A 15,167-nucleotide genomic window follows, 5' to 3' on the forward strand; every position below is an offset into this window, starting at 1 on the left:
CAATGGAGACGACAAGTGGTGGCCATATGCTTCATATAAGAAGTGAAAACGGTTGAAGAAAAATCACTTGTTTTTTTTTGCACCGCAACATACCACAAAGTCCCTTGAATTGAGACGGACTGTGCTCCGGTGGCTAGTGTCACGGACTCTGAATCAGGAGGTCCGAGGTTCGAAACCCGCTCTATAAAAACTTGTTTTCCAATTTCTAACTAAATTATGACTAAAAGAAAATTATCCCAAATATTTGGGTAAATCATATGAGCGAAAATATTTCTTTAGACAAAAAAAATTACGGCGCTACATTGAAAAAAATCACATTTGACTTTCGTAATATTTATTTTTTTATTTTACATACGGCCTAAGACAATTACAACATTTACACGAAGAAACACATATTTTATTACAAACAAAAATAATATAAAACTATGCAGCAAACACAAACAAGGGCAGCTTGCCAACCACATACACACATCGCATTTGAGGACATAAGTCTCCTTGGCGGTGCCCACAAACACGAAAAAGTTGCTCGTTACCGAACGAGAAAAGCTACCCAAAGGACCTCTCTCTTATCTGGTAGCCTTAGCTTCTTTGTGCTGAAAGAAGGCAATCCAGAAGTACATAATATGCACTTCATGGATTGAGAAAGAGGAAAGTGAATTCTTCACTGACTGGGATTAAATTGATTGGACATGATCAATTCGCCGAAATGATTACAAAACTTTTTAAAAGCCTTGAAATTCTAAAACGCAAACAAGGGCAATTAAATAATGGTAATCAATATATTCATAAAACGATAAACCTATAAGAATTTGAGCTAAACCATACCAATCTATCTTCGTCCCAGGCTGTTTTAGCGACGAAGAGATCTACGAAAAGCCAGAAGAGTATCAGGAAAAAAGGAATATTAAGAAATATTATGAGGAATGTAACCTGGAACTTTTTTGCACAAGGTAATATTCTTTGCTAGTACACCGAGGGAGTTGCGATTTATTTACAAGTGGACATGTAATAAAATAAATAAAATTCTTACTTATGGCATTCGCCTGAAAAGTGTGGTATGCGTTGACTTCAGTCGGCTCAGTATCCCAATTGAAAAAATATGGTTTTCTAAAATAGTTTAACTTATTTTTGAATGCCAGTGATACCAAACAGAGCTGATTCTCAATATGTGTCTTGGAATCGGTAACTACTCCAAAATAATATTCCTCCAACTTCCCCGGAACCAGCAACCACTGAGGAAACCCAATTAGAGTTTTCATGTTCCTCACTTTCTCTATGGAGGCTGATTTAGTTGGCATGTCCATCCAGCCTATTGACATGACGAGGTCCTCGAACGATGACTTTATATTCTCCAGCATCCGCATCACCTGCAATTTCAAACTGTTTGACTAAAATTATAGCGAAACTATTGAATATATGTATTTCAGCTGAAAACACGTGTAAATTCTTGTTAAGCGATCCAATCAAACGACATTCACTTTTTTATTTTTTTTATTAATACATTTCATAAATGGTATATGTTTTTTTTTATTTTATACAAATCTACATTTATACATCTAGTAAATGTTATAACCGTAACTCTCCAAAAAAGAGACTAACTCTTGTGCTTGGAGAGTGACTGACACTATTATAGTTATTTATTTATTAGACTTAATTTAATTTTAAATAAACAAGTACATGAGAAAAAAAAAACATAGGATATATAAAGAAAAACAGAAAATAATCAAAGACTCATACTTATTAAAAATTAATGCAGTTTTTACACTTGTTCAAAAAATTTCTATAAATTTACTTTGAATTTATTTATAGTTAAATAAGTTTGTATAGTTTTTAGTTCCTTTGGGAGATTATTGTAATTTTTGACACCTTTGAAGACAAAGCTTTTTTGACCATGACTTATGTGGAATTTTTATTTCAAATGTTTGTAAAATTTTGTTTAAAATTCCTCATAATCCTTTTTCCATTTTCACAAATAACCTCAATAGGAATGTATATAATACAATAACTAAATAAGGCTTTGTTTTAACTCTCGTGTGGCTGTTATGTCACCCTAGTTACATAGATACTTGTATCTTAAAGAAAATAACAATTATCTATTCTTGTATTCATCATTATTTCTAGAAGGGATGCTGGATTACAACAACCTTTGAATCTCTTTGTCAAATTTTTCTTACGAAACATTTCCATAAGCTGATTTCTGGAAGTATGTTTCATCCAAATATACTGAAAGAGATCAGTCAATAATTATACTAGAGCGAGATCTTATGCTCTGTTTTACACACCCAGAAGCCGTACAAATGCATGTCAGAATTTACCCATTAATAGGGCAATTCTATTGCTGAATATGGCTTCTGCGGATAATATGATCTATTTTTCTGTACATATGGGCAGTTTAGCAGTTATCTACTTCCTATTCATTAATTTCTAACTTATGTTAGAAACAGACTGCAGTCTGTATTACGTGATGGGTTAAACAGCCCGTAAAGTAATGCAGTCTCGTAGTGTAATGGGCAGCGCATTTGCCTACCGTGCAAGTGGTCTCGGGTTCGATTCCCGACATGGTTGACATAAAATATTTATTTAAAAGGTGTTTTAATTATCATCATCGTTCTCTTTCCGCACCTAATGGTGCATAGGGCATTCAATTAAATATTTCACAACGGTTTTTTTAGCACAGCCTTTTAAGAGTTATTATACTATAATGATGGTATATATTTAAGAATTAGATGTTAACATAAGTTGTGACCGTTTGAGCACCAAACGCAAAACAAAATGGTCATTCAAAAAAAAATTTGGTTCTTCAAGAAATTTTTTGTTTTTACGTTTTAGTTGTTTTTTTTTAAAGAAATTTTTGCGTTCCTATGATTTACCCAAATATTTCATTTTGAAGGCTATTTCCAACGAGTTGTAAATAGCTCACTATTAGAAAATAAGAATCAAGTTGGGGTAGAGTGGGATTCGAACCACGGTCCTTTGATCCGTGGGTCCGAGACACTAGCCACAGGACTACAACCCGACTAAACCAGTTGATTTCAAACCTTCAAAATGGAATGGCAAGTAGACGAAAGTGAGCATTTTCGACGCTTCTTTCTGTTCGCGTTCAATCGAGGGAATAACAGAGAAAACCAATAAAGGGAATACATTATTGACTTATTAACAGTAAAATAATAATTAATTTTGACTAATTTGTAGTAATTCGTCTTCTTGTTTTCTTTATTTGGAATAAAAACGGACATTATGCGGTCACGATACATAACTGAGATTATGAACCTAAATTAATATGGTAAATTTTCCAAAATGTTCAACAAATATGTGATATTTGGACGGACATTTTGAAACGGAAGCATATGAATTTCGTAAAACGGACTTACACGATTGAGTCACGTGTGACTTTTTTCGATAAAATAAACTAATCCTCAAATATACACTAATGTTAGAGACGCCCCTTCTTTATTTACATTTAAGTCAAAATTGAAAAGTCACTATCTAAATATTTAAATTGTTCTTTTATCCTTCTTCTTTCCTTCCCACCCCCTCTCCATTCTTCGTAGTATAGTGTATTTTTTTTTTTTAATATTTTTATTTTTGTTAATCTTTGCTTTTAATTTTTGTATAAAATTGTAAGATTCAATATGTTTATGTATTTATAATTTTCTCAAACTGAACGGTTTGGTTAGGTAGGAAGAAATTGCCGTATGTAAATATATATTGTATATGTATATAAAGTGTCAAATAAATAAATATCATATTTTTATTACCTATGTATATTTCAGGATCATGACATCAAAAGTTATTGTTTTTCGACATTATTTTTAGATATAATAATATTTTTGTGAACGTTTCTGGTTTTACATATTTGTGAAGCAGTATAGCTTAATAATTACTTATAATCATGTTTATTAATGGAGAGTAATATTTTTAAATAAAATAATCCATTATAGTTGCATTTTTGCGCCTAGTTCCTGGTGAGATTTCTAGTAAATGCGTATTATGTAGTATTAACATACATGTGATAACTAGTTTTTAGTTTGAACCAGTGTCTATACCTGTTATTTCATCTACGTATAACATTTTCCTCAACCCTTTGTAACTAATTCCTCACAAAATAGTGGCTTGACTTTGTGAGGAATGAAATAGTAAGAGAACGGACGCTGCGAACTCCGGTGACAACTGTCGTCAGGCGGAGGCGATACGATTGGCTGGGCCACATACTGCGGATACCTCCTGAGAGCCTTAACCACGCTTGCCTACTTTACAAGGCGTCAGTGTCTCGACGTCCAGGACATCCACTGCTGACTGTTCGTTGGCAGTTTATGTCAGAACTACGAGTGGCGAATCTGAATTGAGAGGACGCACATGAGCTGGCAGCCGATAGAGTACATGAAGGCTATTTGCGGACACCATATGCTCTAACTAGGGAGCTGACATGAAATTATGATTTATTACTCAAATTCTTTCAAATAAAAATACCAAGTGTTTTAATTGCTATCTGCAGAATCACGTATTTGTTAGTTTTTCTACAACAACAACAATAACAAACCATCACGCCGTTTCTCCGTAAGGGTAGGCAGAGAGGATAGAACGCAACATCACTCTATCTTTGCATACATATCTCGCTTCTTCTACATTCATACATCTTCTCATGCACGCGCGCCGATTATTCCGACTTTTGACATGTCTATCTTCAAGTATTTGTTGGATCTGGTCATGCCATGTCTTTCTCGGTCTACCTGTATTTCTGCATCCATCGGCATTCGCATTGTAAATATTCTTAACCGTTCTTTCGCTGTCCATTCGTTCTACATGTCCAAACCAGCGCAGAGCTCTTTTCTTGATTTTGTCGATAATGCTTGTCTCAGCCTTACATAAAATACGGATCTCAACATTTGTGCATCTATCGTACATAGTTTTACCACACATTCTCCTGAGAGATCGCATTTCGACAGCATTCAGCTTACTTTCATCCCTGTTTTTCTAAGTCCATACTTCGCTTCCATACATCAGTTTTTCTACATTTCATAATAAAATGAAATAACAGTAAAAAATTGGGGTCTGATATTTGTGTGACTTATGTTACAATGCCTCAAAGTATTCTTAATTGAAATATAAAATATTTTTAAGCAATTGAAGTAATTAATCAATAAATGTGACAAAAATAAAAAACAGAGATATCTGGGGTTACATTTTTAAACACCAATACATTGATAAAGTAACACCCATGAAGTTTTGAAGGTGAGGAATCTATCTGTTAAGGATCTGGGCGTTAGATTTGTGAGCACTCTGACATTTCATGAACACATAGAGACAATCAGTGGCAATGCATTGAAGATGTTAGGATTTGCTCTGCGTACTGCCAGGGTTTTCGAAAATACCCGCGTACTGAGAACTCTTTACAACTCCTTGGTGCAAAGTAGACCTGAGAGTGGCTTGATGATTGGGGGCCACATGAACTAAAGTACTCTCTTATGATAGAGAAAATCCAAAAGAAGTTTCTGAGATATCTCTACATGAGAGAGTGCGGGTATTATCCTTGGCTCTACCCGATCGAGTTTCTACGGGGTATGCTCGGCTACAACAGTTTAGAGACTAGAAGAAATGTGTACTTGACTACACATTTTTATCGATTGTTGCGCGGTATGATCGATAATTTTGAGAATTTGATGACCATTGGTTTGTATGTTCCTGATAATTACCTAAGACAGCGTCAGCATAGATTGTTTCATATTCCGATATTCAGGAACAACCTGCCTATGGTTATGCCTGTTGGAAGGGCTACCGCTATGTTGAACAATATCGCTCTGGATATTGATCTGTTCCATGTATGGATATTGATCTGTTACACACATGTCCACACTCATTCCAATATAACACCCACTCACCCACCCTCTCACACACTTACGCTCACACAAACACACTAGTATGTATTGTACGTGTATTTAATGTATTTCTGTGGATATCTATCATTGGTTTTATTCTCTGTATATTTTATTTGTTATATTTTTGTTACATGTATTACTGTTGATATCCCCAATAAATAAAAAATAAAAAAGGGTTTTCCGGAGCAGGATTCTTCTACTACTTTGACACGAGTCTCTTTCGTGTATTTTTTTTCTTTTTTATAATATGTACGTATTGAATATATTTTTGTAATGTATATGTTATATTTAAAATAAATGAATTGAGTTGAATCCAGTGATATTCTATGAAGTTGATTTATCGCTATCAAAATCGGTTTTTTCTACCTTTTTGATGGTGTAGTTGGCTTAATGTAAAAGGGCCATACATAAAATCTTCATTTATGTAAAAAAACATTTAAAAAATATGACATAATACCTTTATACACTCATGTGTTCAATCGTTTTGCTTATTTTGACAAAACGCATAATATCTACTAAATAGCAAGTATAAATATGTTGTGGTGTAATATTACTTAAAAATTAACTTTGGTGATTACTTTAGATTTTGTTAGCGCTGAAATAGTTTGTACCAGAACGGTCTCATGATGCTATAAAGGGTTAAGGTAACAAGACATTACCTGCATACTATATTTTATCTACTATCCACTACCCGCTGACTTACAGAGTTGATTGAATACATTTACGTAACGTCACTGTTCCGGTCTGCTTCACTTGGCTATATGATGTAATTATCTTGTTTACGTGTGATCGTCTGCGCAAATATCAAATTTACGATAGTAAACAAAATCTAAAAATACAAAAAAAACATAAAAAATTGTTTTATTTCACTGAAAACCCCACCCCATCCACGGACCCGAATCCATTCTAGAGGTTTTGTGGCTTCATTTTAGATCCGCACATTGCGAAAATAAATTTTAACCAACAACGTTTTGAGTATGTCCAAATGCTTGCAGACTGACAGGATTCCTCCGTATGGAGTTGTTCGTATTTAAATTTATTGCAACAGATAGATAAAGCATTTTTGAGAAGGGAATATGGAATTCTAGACATTTACAGGGCTAATGACCTGTCATTGGCCGGTTTAAGGGGCCACTTTATACACTGTGTACCATTCACCATTCTGCCTATGTTTGAACATTTACATTTCCTCAACTCTTCCATCTGTTTACTTTTGTAAAGTAAAAGAGCTGAAACCTTTATCATGTGGGTGAGATTCATCCGGCTGAACTAATTCACCTACTAGGCAACACCTGATACTATCACTTTTACCTATCACTTTCAATACAACTGCCTTTATAGTCAATTTGTGTGTCACCATCAACATAAGTTTCCTAATTAGGAAGTTTTTCTGTTTTTTTATTTGTGATAGACTCTCAAACAAAGCCTTTTTTCAGGGGCGCTTTTCATGAACTGCTGCTTTTTAAAACAATTAGAACAAAATGGTACACACATATACCATCACAATTGAGGTATTTTTTTTCTAATATTTCGTATTCATAATAACTCTTCTGTCACAGGAGTGTTGTAATTTCGATACTAACACTGGTAGATCAATCTTCCACTCAGTTTTTTCAAACGCAATTGGTCTTATCTTAAAAAAGAACTCATTTTATTAGGTCTGCAAGACGTAAATCAACACAAAATATATGTCCTATAAAGGGTTAAATCAGTTTTTTTTAAACTCCATTATGCATTTAAAAGAAAAGAAGACTCGAAAAAGTTTAAAGAAAAAAAATCAACTCTCCGAGTAATAATTCTTTCCCACTTCTATAAACGACTTCTCTTTAGAAGCCTTTTAGGTGTATTTGCATATTAAAAAAGCGTTCCAAGCTTTTGGTTTCGTTTTTTTCAAGAAAAAAAATTGCGTTCTTATGATTTACTCAATTTTTTCAATTTGGGCGATTTTCAACGAGTTGTAACAAATAGGAATCAAGTTGCGATCGCGTCGGGTTCGAACCTCGGACCTCTGATTACGGGACCACAACCCGAATCAAAAATTTCAGGTTTCAAAAAACCCGATTTTAGCTAAACAACAGACGTGCAACGGATGGTTTCGGTTTGCGCTTGCAAATAATACCCTCAATTCTCGACCTGAGTACCTACGGCCCGTTAAATTGCTGTAAACTGTAGCTAACTTCGTGGTTCATAATCATAAAGAAGACTGCTGCGAGACATTGCATAGATATATATACTATTAAGCATGTTGTCCAGATGTTTATTAAGATAATTTTTTTTAGTATTCTTTAATAATATGCATGCTTCCACTTTCCACTATGTTGTATCCTAATTGAATTCAGGGCTCTTGATCTCATAGTCAGGAACACGTAGATACGTTATTATTTTTTTGTAATAATAATTTAATAAATAATTTAAAAGAGTATAGTTTTTGAGACGTATTATTACTCAACATATTATTAATAACAGCATCAACAGATTAAGATTTTTTTTGTATTATTCAATAAAATACACATATTATAACAATATCAAAACATAAAAAATGGCCTTACTTATAAACTCTGCGTAAAGTTACACTTAAGTATAGTGATATAATTCGGATGGGAATACCATCCTTATTCTACCACTATAATAAGGATGGTTTTCCCATTCAAATTACACCACCATACTCGAAAACTTTACGCTGAGTTTATAAGTAAGGCCCTATAAAAATAAAAACATAAAATATTTAAACAGATATTTTGTCCCTATAAACTATTAACAATAGTCTACTATAGTCATCGGGTGCTCAGACATTAGTTTTAATTACGATTAAAATAAAAGTAAAAGAGTAAAGTCATAATTGTGTACCCATATAAAATAATGAACATATTTTATTTTGTTTAATGTGCTTTAAAAAAATAATATTAAGAAAAAAACAACAATTATAATTATACAACAATATTAATTAAAAACTTCTATTTATATCTAAAAACAAAAAAATAAAAATTGAAAATAAAAAAAATAATTTTTGTGTTGTCGTCAAAATGGACTGAATAGGTTCCCCGAAAAAAGTAAGAAAAAACAGCCCTAATACTTTCTGAGTTATAGGGAACATGATTTCGTTTCGATTGAGTTTTACTCAAAATCTGCCAATTATTATTTTTTAATGCATACTGGTATCGTGAATTTAAATAGTCCGCTTTCATTCCATTATATTCTTGTACATACACTCATATTTTTTTCCGCATATTATATAATATTAAGTACCACACTTCCAGTGATGTGCAGTAAAGGTGTCTGCGGTATCCATATACGAGAATATCAAGTTTAGTTTATTAATATTTGTACCTTAGGTAAAGTGGTATTTATGAAGCTTTGATCTGCAATTGCATAACCAACCGCCATTCCCATCACCACGCTGACGCTGCTCGCGCAGCGAATGGACCTTGGAATGTTACTTTCAAGTCCTGTTATTTCTCTCATGTACTTGTAGTATAATTCTCTAATTGCAGTCGTCGTGTGTGGAATAAAAACGTCCACCACCTGAAAACAATAAATTATTTATTTAAATAAACTATTCACCAAAAAATACTGTGAAAATTAAATCACGTATTTTCCTAAATGTTTCGAAATCTTAAATCTTTTTCAAAGAAAACCAATTTTCGGCTACAATCATCTATTTAATAGAAAAATGCATAATAGCTTTACTTTCTACAGGCAATGAATTTTTGTAGTAACACTACAATATACGATTGTAATATCTTTGCAGTTAGCATAAGAAATATGGTACATAGATAGCATTTCCAATCACAGTGAGTTTTACCTGAAACCAAATATACATTTCCAAAACTAGAGGGTCCGTATCCTGTATAATTACAGCCAATGAATACAAATATGCCAAATCATAATTAGAAAACAGTATTTCATCTTGTTTAAAATTTAATTTGACACTTGTCTCGTTGAACAAACCAAGTAAATACGGAGACCATATTTCCACTGCTGGTAAATTAAACATTTGTAAACATTTGTTAGTTTCATTTTGTAATTCCGAGACAGAGACATCAATCGTTTCCGCTTCGAAATCGTCACTCTCCTCGCTCGTGGAATTCTTCAGTTCCTCGCCTATCTGAAAATAACATAGTTCTGAATGTTATTTCCAAGATGTTTAATTTGATCCAAATTTGATATATTTTAATGTTTTTTTAAATATTTGTATAATTCTTAGAAAAATTGAAATTAAACTATTTTATATGTTGATAGTCATCATTAGTAAAATAAAATATGATTGGTCCTAGATTAGAACCTTGCGGTACACCGTTAGTTGTTGAAAAAATAATAATCCATGTTTTTTAAATATGCATGATTGGTAAACAGCTTTTCGTCGATTGTGTAATTTTTTATGCAACCCATGTTCAAACATCATGAAATAATAAGAACTAAATAAATGTGTACAATTATTATCACCTAGTATAGTTTACATTTCAACTACTCACTCCATATATAGTCTTCACAAAAGTTACATATTCTTTCAAAGCTATGTCTATATTTTTATCAAATTCTTCATTGACCTCCTTAGTTTTGTTTGTACGCATTGTCTTAACAAACTCTTTTATCACACCTTGATATAATAACGTATACTCCTTTATATAGAGACTTAACTCGACTTCATCATCATTAACTTCTTCTTCGGGTGATTTTTCTGATCGTTTTCTTGGGAAGAAAATTTTCTTCTTTATTTTTGGAACCATTTTATCTGTTTCGATGTAACTGCAATCAAGAACACAATAATACATTATTTTTTGCATACCAATGAAAAAGTAAGGTTCATTTGGATTTTTTTTATATTCACGTGCGTTACTACTTTTTTGCAAAATTTTTTGAAACCATGAAAAAACACACGACGATTAAAGAAAAAGAACTACACATAATACAATTAACTAGTAAAAAGCGTACGTAAAGTTTCAATTACTCAATAATAAATCAATAACAAACCTACTTTTTGAAAAAAAAAAAATTATTATTAATAAAACATAATATAATACATACTACCAGTAGTTATTAAAAAAAACTAATTTGGGACCGTACATAAAAAGGAAACATTTTTGTGACAATACATAATATCATACATAGTTAATACATCCGAAATAGTAAGAAAACAAAATATAAAAAACTTAAAACACAGTACTTTACACTACTCGTATCTATATAAATTACATTAATAACTATCACTATCGAAAAGATTTAAGTAACATTTTGTAATTGCGACACTTTTGGATTTGCTATTCGACTTTTCGTGTTTTAGCTCATCGGACAGTTAATTAAAAAAACAGAATTTAGTTGAGGGAAACTTAGATACATGAAGATTCTCTGAGGTACGCGTATTATAGTTGTGAATATCATGACCAAATATGAAATTTGTGTGAGCAGAAAAGTTTATGATATTCAATATGTCATGCAGTGGCATCACCTTGGAAGGAAGTATTTTTGCCTGTCGGTAGATATCCTTGACATAGGAATCCTATTTCAGTCGAAGAATGTTTCTCAGAGCTCTGTTCTGAAGAGCTTTTATTTGGGAGATTTGATTTTTGCTGGTGAAACCCCATATACACGATAGATAAGCTAAGTAGAAATGTATCATAGCGTAGTTGACGGAAAACAAAACGGAATGAGGAATCAAGCCCCGAAGTCTATGCAATATGCCAGTACGACGTTTTATATTTTTTTCTCAATTGTAATATCTTACCTTGGAAATGGTTCGGCATCAGATGGCTCTCCTAGAACGAGTCTTTTGATTGTGTTATTTTTGGGATCTGGGAAAATATCGAATCCTATCAGAACATCAAGTCCAAGATTTTTTTTCACTTTAACAATTGTTCCGATCCAATCAAATTTGTAAGGCATAGTATAAGTCTCGTTAGTTATATTAAATATCGTTGGTAAAGCAGGCAGCCCAACTTTTGATAAAAAATCAATCACAGGTTTTACACTAAGACAGTCCAACGTTTCTGTGGAAGAAAACAGCATATGGGTACAAAAATACAAACAGGTTCACAAGATATCAGTACTTTTAACTCTCTCTACTTTATAATGTTTATTTGAATTCGCGGTACTTATTATTCTTCTTAATCAAATTCTTGATAGATGTGGAGATCACCAGACTTTAGGAGACTCTGGTGTCTTTTCATGTCAATACGCGTCTCCGCGGTTAGCAAACAAAGAGTTTAAACTAGTTACTTTTTAGTTTATTTCATTTGTGTTTTGTACGTTTTTGATGACATAAAAAATACGTCTTTTGGATTTTGAGTATTATTCAATTAAAATCCTTAACCTACTTCCACTATCTATCAAAACAATTAGTAACGAAAAAATGTTCAAAAAGGCTATAAAAAAATGGGTAGTGGAGCTAGGTAGAAGTAAAATGGATTGTCTCATTCGCCCAAACCAATATTGAATCCACTGCTCCATAAATGTATGGCTTATGTTATGTTTTTATTCTTTCATTGTGCGTTTTGTAATATAAATAAAATAGATGTACATTGTACGTAAATCAATTATAAATTATAAATCACTTAGTCTTCTTTGTTTATTCTCAAATGTAATTTTTTTTTTTAAAAGTATATTTTAAGTGTCCTCGGCAAGGGTAACCCCAGTGAGGTCACATTCTTTTTTATTATTAATTATTGTTTATAATGGAAAACATATGAATAAAGTAAAAATAAATATAAACGTTGATAGATGCAGAGAAGAAAGATTAAAAATAAAAATGTAGGTACTGACTTGTATCAATACACGACGCATACATGTTTTTGGCTTGATTTAAGGGAAGAGGGTCGGTCATGGATATATTTTTACTGAGGACATCCCTCACCATTCTCTCCACCCTTCTCTTCTTGTCTGTGAACCAATCATATGAAGACAAAAAATCTGGCTTGGGGTGGTCTTCCGCCCAGTTTCCACAGGTATACTGGAAAAAGATTCAACTCTTTCGGTTATTTAAAAATATTATTTTGACAGCGCGTTCGGTTTCATGATCCAGGTATCGATTATATTTTCGCTGCAAGATGTCAAAATACCGAAACTGTCATATAAAGCGTAAAAATAATTATTATTTCCCCATATTACTAGGTAGACTGATCATCATCATTCGCACCTAAAGGTGCATAGGGCACCGTATTAGGGTACCAAATGCAGCGTATCCCGATTATCTGTTAAATGCACGCGTTGAACAGTTGATACAGATTACTAGTCTAGTTATATTTTGTTTTGTATGTGTCTGCGAGTGTTTTTTTTAACCCTTTTAGACCAGGCATTTATTAAAATATACAAGGGATTGACGATTAATTTAAGCACGTACCTATCGAATTATAAAAGCGACGAGTTTATTTTTTTCTGCTTATGTTAGTCAGGATTGAATAAAAAAAAATGTTTTTTACTTTGAAAACTGGCTTTTGGCTGATTCGTTTGTTTTGGAGTAAATTTCTATCGTACTTCTAGTTGATGACCAAGTCAAATTTTACATACATTTCACTAAAATTCTACTAAGTTGAATTGAATAAATATTTATTGTTATATGTCTTATGAATTTCATCGATTTATTTAGTTTTAGAATCTATGTTTATTAATTAACGTTAAATAATTTCTTAAAAATGAGAGAGAAATTAACTTTTTTTTAAATAATTTGCTCAGGAATTAATTCAGCTCTGAAAAGGTTAAAAAACATAAAGTTTACTGCTATCTAAGCCAATGAAAAATAAGTGAAGATCGATCCATGTTATTAATCGGCAAATTAAAAATAATGAATCAACTGTAACGACAATGTTAATAATCAATCTTATAATACATTTTTATCTAGAATATGTATGTATTTAACACCAATATAAAAATGCATTAACATTGAAAATAGTCAGATGGCAGAAGGAAAAATATGACAAGGTTTTCAATAAGGTCAGGGGGGATAAGACTTTTCACGCTTAGAAAACGCTCTCTGTGTCCAGAATTTCGCTATTTAAAAAAATAAAATACCACAGATTGAAAGTATATGTATTATCTTTATATTTATAATTCCTCTGAAACTGTGATGTCACTTAACTCCTCCTAAACGGCTAAACCGATTTACGTGCGGTTTTCAGAGAAATATAGACCTTTGCACTGTGCGTGTTCGTAGATTTTAAAATCTTCAATGTAATATGTAAGAAGTAAGGAGCATAAACGTTTTATTCATCGATCTACCAGGGTTGCATTTGAGGAGAATGCATTTACAAAAAAAGGAAAGATGTTGGTTTTTTGTGTGTAAAAAAGTTTGTTTTTGAATGTTTACACACAGCATTTGTTTTTTCTGGATCTCAATCAGATTTTTTCCTTAAATTTCTTATTGTTTTTACCCATTTATTTCTTTATACTGGATTTTTGGAAATACTAAAATAATATTAAATTCAATACATTTTTAAAAAATCGTATTCCTACGTAAGTACACCTCTCTGTTGGTGAGAAGACCGGAGTTTGACGTTTGCAAAAAGAATGCTAGATTAAAAAATATATTTATTTTATGTTTTGGAATTCAACCATAAACAAGTACCTAGGTACCTACTTATCAATGAAAAGTCTTTTGTCAACGTTCGGGCAGAACAACGTCTGTCGGGTCCGCTAGTAAATCCGCTTAAATAAATCTACTTTTTACACCAAACATATAAAAAAACAAAATGTTATTAATAATAATCTAAAAATGTGCACGACTGTTCCTCTTGCCCTGTTACCCGGGGTAAAAGTATCATAACGGGTTATCTCATAATAATAATATAGATATTATCTCTTATAAGACAAATAACTACATTAACCGTCAATGAAATTTGTACCTTCAATCATTCAAATGAGCAAGAAAAAGGGTCTTGGTTCTAATTCGAGGTACGAGTGTCAAACAAACGCAATAGTAAAATCTTTGTTTTGGTTCTGGAAAAACAACGCATCTCTCTGTCTGACCGACTGAGGAAATGGGCTCTTAATTCTATGGATTTTGATAATTGAGCTTTTGTTCCTGCACCGTAGTTACCTCTTACCCCACCTGACCTTAAATATTTTCATCAATAAGAAAACATAAGCATTGCAACATGTACGAGTATTATGCACGCTACTACTCGTAATATAATATGTTTGTTACTTTATAGGTATGACTTATATTCTATTACTTTTATAAGTTTTTAATGTTATTTCTTTTATTTGGATTGCCATTTTTGAAATATAATTGTTATTTTTAATACTATATCATACGAAATTATTATTATCAAAATATATCATGTTATTTCTTGTATTTGGAAT

The 15,167-nt window shown here is 32.2% G+C and overlaps 1 protein-coding gene across 1 annotated transcript in view; it reads right to left on the bottom strand.

The window, feature by feature from the left end:
* Positions 1-15,167, bottom strand: part of Nep5 (M13 family metallopeptidase neprilysin 5) — a 32,628-nt gene that overhangs the window by 9,286 nt on the left and 8,175 nt on the right. The window contains exons 5-10 of the mRNA XM_088232819.1: positions 12,633-12,819; positions 11,599-11,860; positions 10,535-10,622; positions 9,679-9,981; positions 9,204-9,398; positions 1,031-1,367 (exon numbers count right to left, since the gene is read on the bottom strand). Of these exons, the coding sequence (XP_088088945.1) occupies positions 1,031-1,367; positions 9,204-9,398; positions 9,679-9,981; positions 10,535-10,622; positions 11,599-11,860; positions 12,633-12,819 (1,372 nt within the window). The remainder of the gene's footprint in view (positions 1-1,030; positions 1,368-9,203; positions 9,399-9,678; positions 9,982-10,534; positions 10,623-11,598; positions 11,861-12,632; positions 12,820-15,167) is intronic.

The sequence above is a fragment of the Micrasema longulum genome, unplaced genomic scaffold (genome assembly GCF_059751315.1).
Source record: "Micrasema longulum isolate JH-2025_06_02 unplaced genomic scaffold, ASM5975131v1 h1tg001021l, whole genome shotgun sequence".
NCBI lineage: Eukaryota > Metazoa > Arthropoda > Insecta > Trichoptera > Brachycentridae > Micrasema > Micrasema longulum.